The following is a 14820-nucleotide window of genomic DNA, read 5'->3' as shown; positions in this document are numbered from 1 at the left end:
GATAAAAAGACACTTAAAATGAGCATCTTGAGGTAATACTTAATGAAAAAAATTGGAAAATAACCAAGAAAAGCATGTCTAAGTTGTGTAATAAACCAACCTTATAATATATTGAAGAATTTTAACAGGTATTGGCATTGTATGCTGAACTGGACTAGGTTTTGAAATTATTTGATAATATAACTATCTACTTTTTAATGAAAATTTCTACCTGCTACTGGATAAAGCTATACATTACGGTCTTTTGTATCGCACAGTTTGTCGTTGTGTATAATAATTCTTTAGGTAACTTTCTTTTTCTACAAGGAGTGCGTACATTTAAAGAGCTATTCGTTAATAAGTTGCATGACATTGTTTTATTTGCACTTTAGAGGGATTAGGTAGGTTAAGTAAGAGTTGCCACATGGCTAGACTTCGCCTCTCTTATATCCTTATAGAAATGTATGTATAATACTCACAACTACAAATTATTTGTTTGTTAAATAAAAGGCGTTTATTATTACTATTATTATTATATTTACACGTTTAAAGTTAAAATATATAGGTTTAGATTCAACAAGGTAGTAAAAATTTAGACATTGATAAAATATGGCTAAAAGATAGATACCTAAATGCTAATAAATACTTACAGTTTAAGTAGCCATCGACCAAATAAAATGCATATGACATAAGCAACTTCTTAACAGCAATTCTGAACCTCTTGTAATTTTAAAGCTGCCCGATCCTGAATGGCAAATAAATAAAAAGTTTCTTGCTATGGTAAATGACAGACCTTTAAGTCAAAGCTTAATGTGGGGGATGGGTAAATTAAGTTGATGAGAACTTTGGGTATGTTAGAATTGGGTGCAAAAATCCTAAATTCACCACTGATAAAATGTGAATGATTGGATTTTCTAGGAGCCAGATTATAGATATAATATGTAATGCAGTGCTCTGTTTTGTAGCACAAAAGGGAATTGAACAGTATCTACAATATTTTAAGTCATCTGTAAAAGTTTTTTGTTATAGTATAATCTATTAACAGAAAAAAATTTATAGGTATCAGGTTCCTTATCCTATTTGTAACATATTTAATATGGTAGTCACAATGGATATTTTAAAGTTACTAAGTACCAAGTAGTTTTTAAATATATATTTTCAAAACAAATATTTACCGTAATTAAAAGGATAATGAGAATTTCAGTGGATATTTGCCTAATGTTCCTTGTGTTGCATAATTATATACATTCATAAGATATTTGTCGAAATAGTTTGAAATGTCTATGTCAGACTTAATTATTTATTTATTGGACCCCCATGAACTAAATATTACTGGCCTTATGAACGCTTTTCTCTGTTGCTTCCCTGATTATGTTACTAACCCCTCTGAATTATTTTTGTATTTATTTGGTTTTGCAATAGTAATTCTTTGCCATTTTTTATTAATTTATTTAAATAGTACCATATTATAGGATTAGAAAAAACTAAAATATAAAAAAACCCATTAAATGCTAACAAAAGAAATAAATATGTTATATAGATTTGTTGTATATAGATATGATGTTTTACTTTAAGAAGCATCAAAACTACTGACCCCATCTCAACTTTCAATATTAAAGTTCAGCTTATCATTGCACATTTATTGCCCAAAGGTGCAAATGTTTAAGCAGATAGCAACAGAGTTAAATTTACCAAACTGCGACTGCATAGCTGATGTAGGACAAACTAGCTGTGATCTAGGTGCTATTAAACAACTTATAGAACAGCAAACAGTAGTTAAAAATCCTGATCTCTTTAACCTGGATATACACTATCCTGGAACTAACTGCCAACCGAACCCTTGCTCTGGTGTTGTATGGAGAACTTGGCACTCCATGTTTTGCTTAATTTCGTCAATTATTGAAGGAAAAAGGTCTTGCAGGGCTCATAGATTATATTATAAGGCATTTTCCTTAGGAAAACTCTAACCAAAGATTAAGATTATCAGGTTATGGAGTGGAGCTTTAAATGAAATCTACAGAATACAAATCTCAAGATGATAGTGAAGTGAAGGGAGATAAAGAATCGGCAGAAAGTTCACAGGAAGACGAAGACACTAAAATTGAAGGATTTGACTTTTCTAAGTTAAAGTAAGTGTCTCCTGGTAGATATTGCCGACTGAGATTACATAAGTTTGTTTTAGGAAATTATATCCTGATGTAAAGAAAAATTTGGACAAGTTTAAACAGTATTTAGAAGATTCCTCAAATGAATTAGCTGCCTTGAAAGTTTGGCAGTTTCAAGAATTAAGTCTGCAGGCCGCAGAAAGAATTACGAATGCCCCTAAGGATGAAGCATTAAAGGTTTTTACTAATATTGCACAGAATTTTCCTATGCAGGTGAGGATTTTTTTAAATTTTTAATACAGGTTGTCTTTAAAAGGTTATACAAAATCCTAGGGCATATTTCTGAAGTCATAATAATCATAATCCGATTTAAAGTAACTTACCTTAGTCCAAGTTGCCTAGTCCAAAGTTACCAACCTGGCTGCTTCGCTTCTTAGTTATAGGGTGTTAACTCATGTTAGGTCATGTTATGTCACTCACGTGTAAACTCACCTTTAATTTTTCTTATGGGTATTTTACTTGTACTATTCCACTCCGCTTAGAAAGTATTGTATCACTATTAAAAAAATAAAATCTGCCTGTAAAAAATTATTTCTTTAATTTTCTTGGTCTTTAATATTTACATAACTACCTTTTGGCCAAGATAACTTTTCTATATAAGATAACTGCCAAAACTCTTGTGATAAGAAAAAGCAGATAAATAAGTTTGTTAACTTTGTGTTTTGCGAGTCACAATGGGATAATGTTCTCTTCATAAATGAGTCGAGATTCTATTTATACTCCTCAGATCGACAAATATCTGTTTACAGACGAGCTGGTGAGCACTATTTATAGTCCAACATAAGACTTTTGAGCAGTTTCATGGAGGGGCTCCATTATTATGCTTTAGGAAGAAATATATTTAAGGGGCCACACGGAATTGGTACTGCTTAATAGAGTTCTTTAACTATCGATAGATACATTCGAGATATTTTAAAACAACATGTTGTGCCTTATACTCCATTTATTGATAACGGTTTTCTGAGAATGCATGACAATGCACGCCCCCACTTAGCTAGAATAGTTACTGAGTTCTTATCTTCTCTTCTTCTATCTTATCTTATCTTCAGGATAATCAATATTAAAAGTTTAGGGCGGCCAGCATGCAGTTCGGATTTAAATCCGATAGAGCATATTTGGAACCTGCTCTACAGAAAGGTGAGATCTGGAAACGCCCACACAGCTAATCTTAAAGACTTTCTACGATTATTAACTGTAAAATGGATCAACATTACTTGGGGATATTGATTATGAGTATGCCACAATATTGTCAAGATGTGTGCTATAGGAGGCAAGACTCGTTCCTAGATTTTTTTGTCAACAAACCAATATACATTTATCAAACTACTTGAAAACGTGAAAATCATTAAATATTTTTTTCTTAAAGTTAAAAAATAATGATGCAATATTTTTGTGGCTGAGTGTATTTGATTTGTAATAACATAACCATTCAGAGGCTGATGTTTTGTTTCGTGTTTTGCGAGAAATTGATTAATTTAAGTATGGCCACCGACAAGAATACTCATTAACTGGACTCATGCATTATCCATTTACGTGTTCTTTACGCAAGCCTCAGCAAATTTGAAAGAATGGACACACTGTCAACAAAAATTAAAACACTGAGTATAAATTGCATTATTTGCATCACAATTTTCAAACCATTAAACAAGGGAAGTCGCAAGATATAAATAGAGGGAAAAAACTAGGGAATTATCAGTTTTAATAATCGATTTGGGCTGATCCTTTACCCTTATGTAGGATCAGTATATGGTGAAATGCCCGGTATATCTCTACTCCTAGGAGAAATCGGTAGGCCGTAAACTGTTAAAGGATTTCGTATCATACATTAATTAGCCTGGTGCAGGGTGGATTGGCAAGCCATAACGACAAATCCCTGATTATATAAAAAAATGTTTATATAACCTTATTTCTGTCGTTTGAGCACCATTTTGCCATTATTTCTCTGAATTGCTTAAACGTATTTATTACTTTTACGTCGATAATTATATCCTCTTATTCATGTCTGTCAGTTGTCTTTACGTCTGCTTCAGTTTGTGTTTGAGCATTTTTTCTATTGTTGTTTTTTACTGAGTTTCTTTGCTACCCATCGCGCTGTTTTCAATTTTACTACACAGCAATGTTGTTTAGCGATACTGTCTTTGATATCTCTTCTTATGGTTCCGTTCTCTTTAACCATTTTTGATAGTGCCTTAATTTACATTTCTAATTTCAAGAGTAACCTATCTGTATCTGGGTTAGATCCATCCTTTTCGTTTCTATGAAATTTAATTCAATATTTGAGTACTTAATCGGTTGTTAATATATTTAAGGCAGGTTTGTGTATTTCCTATTCGCGATTTTCTTGAAAAGCAGTGGCTTGGCGTAGATTTTGTGATAGTTTATTTCCTTTCGAAGTTTCTTAAGACCTGATAATATCTGTACCAACAAACTGACTAATGGAAATGGAGAAAGAGATGGGCGTTTACACTAGTTTAAGTCCTTAGATTTTTTTTAATTAAAAAAAGTGAGAGGTGTAGAATTTTAGAATTTAATCACTTTTAGATGAGGCCTCCTGGTGCTTTAATCAATTCAATAGCAAATAAGGGATTTTTGTGTAGTAAAAAGCGCTTGGAATTTCAACTTCTTCTTGCTGGAAAAAAGTTGAAGATCTGGCGAAAAATCCACGACGCGAAATTACAATTATAATCGAAGACACGCGACGGTTTTCGTGTTATGGGTAATAATAAATACCCACAACCCGAAAAGTCATAACCTTACTTATTTTTATCGGCAGCAGTTGTTTATTTTGTTTATTTGTTTGTCCTTTCTCAAAGCTTTAAGTAAAAATTTGATAAAAATTAATGAATCAATCAAAAATCTTAAAAAAGAATTCGAAGACAGTTTAAATAAACATTATATAGAATCAAACATTAGGTTTACACTCCTCTTAGAAAGTGATTATAAAAACATTATTAGTGAAATTAAAGAAGCACATGAATTACGCAGATTGGGCAAACCACAAATAGAGAAAATGTCGAAAATGAAAATAACAACGCCGACCAGAAAAATCAAGACAATAATAAAAATGAATCTAATGAAATGTGTTAGCCATTGTTTCTGAAATTAATAATGATGCCTTGTATAAACTGAGTACTGAGAATGGGCCGCTGGATAGATTATTTTTAAGAAATGAACTTCTTCAAGCAGATTTGCAGTTCATGTCGCAATCAAATGATAATAATATCAAGAAAATACCCTTGCGAACTGCAGCAAATATGTCATCTAAAGGTTCCGGTCAAGGTTTTCTCAAATGCAATTGTAAAAGATTTTGTGGTGATAATAAATGTTCCTGCAAACAACGAGACAAAAAGTGTAACTCAAAATGTCATGGATCACTAACATGCAAAAATAAATAATAAAGATTAGTTTTATAAAAAATGTGTATTTCATAAATACATCTTAAAAACGTGCCAGTATCATTTCTTGGGTATATAAAATATATCCGTAACGCCATGTGGAAAATTCGTCAAATCCACATCGCGTTGTGGATATAACTTTTGGGCAGTGACAGTTTCCGCCAATTGCGTACAATATATGCACCAACAAACGCTTTAAAGGAAAAGGAGAAAGGTGTAGTCATGTTCACTACTTTACGTCCTTAAGGCTTTTTGTAATAAAAAGATTGAGAGGTGTGCCACAGTCTAGATCAGCCAGGTAGAATTATAAAAGGAGTAGTTGCTGACTTAATTGATATAAACTTGCGCTCTGAAAAAGTTAATGTGGGCATAGAAGCTTGAAATTTAATAGCATAGGGTAAGTCCGGGTTAGATGGCCATACGGGAGAGATGGCCAATGTCGGAAAATTCGGTAAAAACGGTACTTTCTGCAGGCAGTTGCGTTCAAACGTGTAAACATAGTAAGGACTATAATTTTTCACAGAGTAGTATTTAAAGTGGTATTTTAACGTTGATTAGTTAAATATAAACGAAAATATGTTCCTAACCTCAAAGTTTATTCAGCTTGTATATAAATTAGGCTTGTAGGGATGGCCATCTCTACCGTACAATTGGGAGAGATGGCCAGTATTCAATGCATTTTTTAATCGACAAATCTAGACTTAAGGCCGTGTTATGGGCGGCGTTGTTGGTTTTTATTTTCCATAAGACCAAGGCAAATTATTTGGAGATTCCATTCAACAAACTACACAAAAAGTACACATCAGATTTGGTTGAAATTCATTTAAAACAACAATCTTAAAAGGATTATCTACAATTTCAGGTCTGGAATTTTTCATCTTTTGTCTACTTGTTTAGTTAATAAATTCCGAAAAAAAATCAATATTCGGCAGGCTTAGGCCACCAACAATACATCAACTTTTAAAATGAGATTAAAAATCTACAAGGCAAAAGATCAAAAATCGCACCCTTGGGAGAGATACACTTTTTAGGAATGTTCATGTCAAATTTCAACCAAATCTGATGCGTACTTTTTGCGGGTTAATGTTGAACGGGATCTCCCAAATAATTTGCAATGGTCTTATGGAAAATAAAAACCAACATAGCCGACCAGAACGCGGGCTTAATTTATTAATGTCATGATTACTTTTCGTCTGATTCAGACAAAATGGCAACAAACTACAAACGAAAATCGGCATCGACCAGGGGCTCCTGGAGTGATAATGATTTAAAGGATGCCATGCAGGCTGTAAGAAATGGGTCATCGGTTAATGCCGCTGCGCAGAATCATGGTGTACCACGAAGGACTCTGGAAAGAAGGCTGAAAAAAAATACCCCTAAGGGACGCATGGGCCCCGAATCGCTTCTGGGTGAAACCAACGAACTTAAGTTAGCAACACATTTGCAAAAAATGCAGAAATCTGGTTTTCCTTTATGTATTGATGATGTTCGCCAAGTAGCATTTTTTTTACTGAACAGCTCAAAATACCGCATAGCTTCAATAGAGAGAAAGAAAGAGCAGGTTACGACTGGTTTAGCTCCTTTTTACGCCGGAATCCAGATTTATGCTTAAGAAAAGCAGAAGGAGTATCAATTGCACGAAATCAGGGAATGAATAGGCTAGACGTTGAAAACTATTTTGATTTGCTCCAAACCACCCTAGAAGAAAATGATATTTTTAATAAACCAGGGTATATTTTTAATACCGATGAGACCGGGCTACAAATGAATAACCGTACTGGTATTGTTGTTGCCGAAAAGGGTTCTAAAAGTGTATCTATGACCACGTGCACTGAAAAGGGGGAAACAATATCTTGCATCGCGTGTTGCAATGTTGAAGGCATGTTTCTTTCGCCGGCTTGTATAATGAAAGGCAAATATAAGAAAGCAGAATATGAAAAATGACTTAAAGACCATTTTATACCACGAAAGCAGGCTGGTAAAGTCTTGCTGATCTTGGATGGTCACGCTTCGCACTGCACTTCAGTGGAATTGCTCGAAGTAGCCCGAGATAATCATCTAATGTTGTTGTGTCATCCAAGTCACACAACGCATTACTTGGAACCGCTAGATAGGGCAGTATCTAAATCATTAAAATCACATTTTTATAATGCTTGTCACCAGTGGGTTCGTGCTAACCCTGGAAGAAAATTAACCAGACTACAATTTGGACAAATACTTTCAGAAAGTTGGGGAAGAGCGTGCACAGTATCGAATGCGGTCTCAGGATTTAAATCTTGTGGAATTTACCCATTTAACCCTTCTCCAATACCGGACCATGCCTTTTCAGTTTCAGATCTCATTGGAGAAAATTCACAAAAATCGACATGCAATAATATTCAGCCGTTGGCGTGTGAACCGCAACCACCTACAAGTGCTCAAGCAGATATTAAAATAGCCAAGAAAGGACAATTAATTACCGAACTTTCAACAACTTCTCAGCAGACACGCGAGGAAACCTCACCGATACCAAGCACGTCCAAAACAGATGTTACCCCTGGTACACTTTTGGAACAAATTTCTCCGGTTCCAACTTTACCAGAAAAGGTTAAAAGAGCTTCAAAAAATCTAGGAGCTGTTTTGACTAAAACGGAAAATATTAATGCTGTTAGAGAAAGATGTTTGAAACGAAGAAAAAATGCACAACCCAAGGAAATAAGCCAAAAGAAACAATTATCACGTAAGATTCCACAAAAATCAAATAGATTCAGTTCGAGTTCGGAGTCAGAAGGTGAGATGGTTTTAAAAAGCGATGGCGAAGAAGTCAATTTCGACGAAAATGAATGCGTTGAATGTCTGGAAAACTACTTTGCAACTAAAAGGAAGGACGATTGGATACAGTGCGTTTCGTGTCAGTGTACCAGTTTCTCAAACATGTGTATGAAATGTGGCAATATGTTTAATAAGTAGGAACTAAGATCGGACGCTTTTTAGTTTTTAGAATTTTTTTATTTTATATTTCCATTTACCAGAAGTTTTATTGAGTTTTTTCTGAAAAATAAAATTTGTTTTACAATCTAACAATATATAAGTACTATCTATTATTGAGTATTTGTCTATTTTTCTGAATTCTTTTATGATAAGTAAAGAAAAGTCAAGATAAATGGAAAAAAATAAACTGGCCATTTCTCCCTATCAGCAAAAATACGACCTGGCTATCTCACCCGTACAATAAGGGATAGATGGCCAATTCACATATATTTTTCTGGAATAGTTAAAATAACTAAGTAACTTAATTTACCAGTTTAATGTACCATAAACTAATCGCATATTGATTGATAGACTTCTTGATGACCTTTTCTGTGTTTCAGCTTTAAATTTTATGTCGATCCGTTAAGATTTTTAAAAAACTGACCATCTCTCCCTGACTTACCCTAGAAGGGATTTGTGTGTTGCACAGACAATTTGGAGTCCTACTAGGAGAAATTGAAGGTATATCGAACCAAAGAGTGGCATAACAACATTTGCACCAAAAAAAAACGCACTAATGGAAAAGGAGAAAGGAATGGTTGTCCTTCAAACTTTTTATAATAAAAAAATTAGGGGAGTCTGAAATGTAGGCTAAATAAAACAGTGTGGAATTATAATAAAGTGGTTTCTCATATAATTCATATCAACATGCGCTCTTCTTCAATCATTTCAAGTTAACGAGAGTACAGAAGAAACCGTAAGAATATATTTATTTCAAAATTCATGCAAATCCATTGGTCATTAAAAAGACATTTTTAGATCAAAAGTATATTGAAAACAATAACTAAGTAATAGCATTTGCAACTCTAATAAATATTAGGATAATAGATGAGTTAGGCCTCACAAGTCAAAAATAAACGTTATTTTTTTTAAATAGATTTAATTTTTATTTACTGGCCTACTTCTTGTTCTTAACATAATAAATGCATCACAAGCATTAAATAGTGACATTTTACAGTTTTATTACATTTTATTTGATAATTGGCCCGTGACTTGTCTCTGGCGCACGTCCAAGAATCGGATATTTTTGACACTATTACTTAATCTAATAATGCTTTTTATTGAAATTATTTAGCGAAATATTGAAAACACTACAAAGTTCATAGACCATATAAATTTACATTTTTATTTTGCTGGTCATTAACACAAGCAGTTTTACTTGCCAATTATAAGACTTACTTGCCAGTTATAGGTGTCCGATTGATTGTTTAAATTTAGTGGAATACTAATGGGAGGCACACTTTTACAACAACTCATTGTTTTTCACTAAAGTTTATTCACAAAACTAGCTCCATTGCCCCCAAGTAGCACCACTACAATGATTCACAGAACGAGTCAATGATGCGGAACATTTGGCTATAGTTCAAAAATCACATAAGCTCTTTGTTTATATAAGTTTCCAAATTTTGATTTAATATTACTTCTGTTTAATAAATATTCACTTTATGATTTACTTAACAGTCTTTAACTGAGCAGTTATTAAAACACTCCGGGGTTGCGTAAAAACTATTGAGTTTAAAAGTATGTTGGCACAGTGGGTTGTTTTCCTAATTGAATTTAGACATCCGATTGTGTAATTTGTTTTTAGATGATAATAAATTGCGTGTTGATTCTGTTCCTAATAAATAAAGTTAATCGTTATGTTTGTCAGATGTCAAAAGGCTTTCATTTAAAAAAAATGAATCTTTGAAAAACGTTGATCTCGACGACCGAGAACTTGAAAAAAATGTCACACAACACTGGCTAAGACCCGGACAACCACGCGGAATAGTCTGGGGATTTTCGAATAATAATCGGCCTCGATGCGACCCACCTCTCCCTCTATAAATATAAAAGTTGGAGTGTAAAACTCGAAAATTATTTTTGTATAAACTCACTGCTCATAAAGTGGCTGTTATTTTAGTCGAGCGAAATAAAAGCGTTTGTTAGAAATCAACAGGTAATTCGTAAGAAATGTTGTTATGGCTAAAATCCTATAATAACAAATATTTGTCTTTTATCATTCGATCTGGATTACTCCGTATGTCATAATATTTATACAGCTTAAGTCCCTTATTAATCTTTTACCAGATTAATTAACTTTAGTGTTATTTTATAATGATTAAATATACAGATTGAACATATTAAATTGGTGCCAGGAAGTCCTAAAAATAAAATAACTATTTAGTTTTTGTCACCTTCAATCTAATATTAAAGTCAAGGGCGATTTGTGTGCGAAAATCGGACACGTTTGTTAACAGGTCTAGTTCCAACATTCTTTTACTCTAATTTGGCTACACGGCCAAGGGCTTAGGCAGCTATTTACACTATGCCATATATTGTTTGTGTCCTTTGTCTTTTTAATTGATTAATACACTTATTTCAAACTTAACAGAGGGAAAAAGTCTTGTGGAACAGTGAACATAGTGGAAAAAATGTGGTTGATGCTTTAAGAATCTGCATTACGCTTACGCCAGTGAAGATTGTAGGTAAAATGCAGGAAGACTTTCTCCAGACCCTAGATGCTCTTAAAATAGGAAGCAACAACATATGATCTGACAGGCTGCTATTCGATCTTTCTATTGATTCATATTCGAAAGGAAGCTCCCGGGAAGTTCAAGAGAGTAGGCCTAAGCTGGCAAGGCCAAGAGCCCGACAGTTAAACAGTCAAACGAATTCGTAAATAATGTTATTTTTAAAGAAATATTTTTTAATGTTATTTTATCGTACATAAATGGGAAGTCAAAAGTATTACTGCAATCTCGTTAGGAATCTGTTGTTCAAGGGCTAGGATTGTCCTGGGTGGATCTGATGCAAACACCTTTGTATTTAGGTATCCCCACAAAAAAAATCGCAGACACATAAGTCGGGGGATCGAGGTGGCCAACTGATTATATTTGTCTGTCTATGATTCTATTTGCCAAAACCGCACTCCATACTGCCACTTTTTGAGCATAAAGTAGTGTTTATTCCCGGATCTGTTGATCTGTGTGGACTTCGTAACATTGCTTGACGAATACTTTCAATGTTCACTACCACCTCTTTTTTGAAACGTCGATCCAGTTTGCTCAAGATTATTTGGTCAAGTTTTAATTGCTTTATTTGACAAAAGTGGCTGATTACGCGGTATATTAAAATGCCTTGAGGTATGACTATATAGAAAAATTGCAGAAAAATTAAAAAGATCCAATTTTTCAGATGCTATTATAGAACTTTTGTTTAGAAGATCTGATATTTAAATTATATGACAGGGTTGCAATAGGGTTGCAATATTTTTTGTGCAATTATTTTATGAAATATATTTAAAAAGGATTGTGGGCAAAGAAAGAGCCTTTCATTCCAAATAATTTCATATAAAAGCGAATTTCGTATATATTGATTAGGGAAACTTAGATGAGTGTTTTTTTTTCAAATTTACCACGACAAAAATCGGAAACTATTCATGCAAAGTCTGCAACGTGGAATAAATTCAGTAGTTCATATACTTTTTTTTCCTCAAAAAAATCCTAGGCACCATATAGTAGTATTTTTAGTTGCGCTCTTTTTTGTTGAAAACAAAGTTATACAATGTGGCCCAAAATAAGATATGACGTTATTATTTTTTCCTAGCAACCCTCATTTTTTATAGTGCATATTTAAAGAGCGTATCAAATCATACAAAGCTGCAAAATTTTATGTGATTAACCGTTTTCAAGATAACTAAAATATTAATTTTATTTTTTTTTCTTATTCAGAATTCAAATATTTATTACCACAGATTACTATTGTCCCCGAGCGTTGAACAAGGCGAAATTAGTCTTCACAACTTATTCATCAAATGGCGAAACTGTTATTAAAACAATAGATTTACTAAAAATTTTTCATTTTTTGATAACAGTTTTATCAGTATGTTTTTGAAGGTGGTAGACAATGGTACAGTGAAAACATCTTGTCGAACTTGCATTGTCTTATTTATTTAATGTAACACGACGTTTCGGTTGGTAAGTATCTCCAACCGTTATACTTGATAACGAGTTTACACTTGATAACGGTTGGAGATACCAACCGAAACGTCGTGTTACATTAAATAAATAAGACAATGCAAGTTCGACAAGATGTTTTCTCAATTTTATCAGTAGTTTGACAAAAACGTGCTAATTATTAATCACCCATTCACATAAAGAAAGCAAGAACGCGGATACATGTGACAATTGACATGCTCGAATAAAATCGTTCAGCAATGTTCACATCACTGATATACATAATTCCCTAAGATATCTTAGAACATAAAATGGTCGTAAAGTTCTATGTCATGCACGATTGTCAATTTTATTATTGCGCCTTAACAAGATTTGACTATAAGACTATTACAGGAAATTGTCACCTGATTGTATGAAGCCATAAAATATATAAACCTGCGCTATTTTACGTTTTCCTTGTCAACCTGCCCAGCTACAAAATGCATTAAATAAATCGATTACACCTGAGTAATAAAAAAAGTAATTTTAGTCGGTTAAAAATATTGTCATAAGTGTACCTTAAAAGCTTCGAAATAATATCGCTCTGGAAAATTGCCAAATGGTTTTGGTGATCATTAACAATCATCCTTCAGTAATTTTATTAATCATAAATCATTCATGTTTATAAGTGAAATGCGTTAAAAATAATTTTTATAGGTTAGGATTTACAACGAATTTACTCTATGTATTTATTAATTTAACGGGCATATTTGCTAATATTACAAAAAAATACCCAACACAAATTTTTTACATTAGTAACTTACAACAATATGCCAAAATATTTTTCAAACTTACCAGAAAAACACATATATTAAAAGAAGAGCCTATGCAAAGTAGAATATCTTAAATCAAACAAATTAACAATTCAGAACATAGACATATCAAATCAAATAAAGAGAATACACACTTGTAACATGTTTAATTTAATTATCAGTGTTAATTTGGTCAATGTGGTCTAATAATTGTGATCATAAGGACCGAGAGTCTAGAATATTGTAGAAAACTGACATCTCTTTAATTTCATCTGGTTTCCAAAGTAGCAACATGCATGGCAATAGCGGATTTAACGAGTGGCTAAATGAACATGGGAAATTTTTAAATGAGCATCAAATATTATGGATGTACCACAAAATGCGGTAACTATTTTAACTAACATGGCCACTTTTATATTTCTGTATATCAAATAAATTTATCGGTGAACAAAACTTAAGGCATCATTATATTTTTAATCTGCCAACAAAAGCAGGCACCAAAAAATACACAAAGCTTACAAAAAATCTAAATGAGCTTCTAATTTTCAAAACGAGTTTATCAAAATACCAACTAAACTTCAAAAACTCTAAATGAACATCTAATTTTCAAATTAATTTCAACTAAAATATTATATAATCATCATATCATCATATTTATTTTGCATTCGGCAACAGCTTTCGTTAATGAATTACAAAAAAATCCGGCAACGTGCGTTTATACTGGAGCGACAGTTAACTGCGTTTGGGATTCCCATATACGTTTATTGGTTATGGTGTATATAATATTTCAGTAGTATAAACAGTTGTTTTATGCACCGTTTTATTCGTTTTAAACATTAAATAATCATGGAACTCGATACTGTTTTACCCGGGAATAGTTCTGATGACAATATTCAAATGGAGAATGGAATAGAAATTCCATATGAATCCCGAATTGAAGTAGTAGATGAATTCATCTACTTAGGGTCCCTAATAAACAGCAAGAGAGGGTGTGAAACAGAAATAAGAAGGCGGATAGCATTAGCGAGGACAGCAATGTCAAACTTATCCAAGATATGGAAAGACAGATCCATAACCAGAAACACGAAAAGAGCCCTGGTAAACACCCTAGTGTTTTCGATATTTTCGTTTGGTTCCGAATCCTGGACAATAAAGTCGAGCGACAGGCACCGAATATATGCTTTTGAAATGTGGTGCTGGCGGAGGATGCTTCGCATACCCTGGATTGCACACCGGACCAATGTGTCGATATTAAACGAATTAGGAATCACCGATCGATTGTCCTCCAGCTGCCGACGCCGCATTCTGGGTTACTTCGGACACATCACCAGCAGAGACCAAGACAATCTAGAAAAACTTATCGTGCAGGGCAAAGATCAAGAGGAAGATCCCCATCACGGTGGATAGACCAAATTAAAGAAATTACAGGGCAAGCCTTGCAGACAAATATAAGAGCAGCAGAAGATCGACAACAGTGGAGACAATCGACCCATCAGTGTTCATAGACATGACGTCACAACTCTTCAGAAATGAAGATATGACT

The 14820-nt window shown here is 33.3% G+C and overlaps 1 protein-coding gene across 7 annotated transcripts in view; it reads right to left on the bottom strand.

Moving 5' to 3' along the window:
• The window catches only part of LOC126744838 (long-chain-fatty-acid--CoA ligase 6), a 95651-nt gene that overhangs the window by 21270 nt on the left and 59561 nt on the right, over nt 1-14820 (bottom strand). The window contains exon 1 of one of the 7 annotated variants that reach the window (XM_050452396.1): nt 9728-10313. The exons of the other annotated variants lie outside the window; for them this stretch is intronic. Within the exon in view, the coding sequence (XP_050308353.1) occupies nt 9728-9805 (78 nt within the window). The 5' untranslated portion in view covers nt 9806-10313. Of the gene's footprint in view, nt 1-9727; nt 10314-14820 lie in introns of those variants that run through there. 7 annotated transcript variants of the gene reach the window in all.

The sequence above is a fragment of the Anthonomus grandis genome, chromosome 15, assembly GCF_022605725.1.
Source record: "Anthonomus grandis grandis chromosome 15, icAntGran1.3, whole genome shotgun sequence".
Lineage (NCBI taxonomy): Eukaryota > Metazoa > Arthropoda > Insecta > Coleoptera > Curculionidae > Anthonomus > Anthonomus grandis.
The sequence above is the reverse complement of the archived record's forward strand: the minus strand, read 5'-3'. Positions and strand labels throughout refer to the sequence as shown.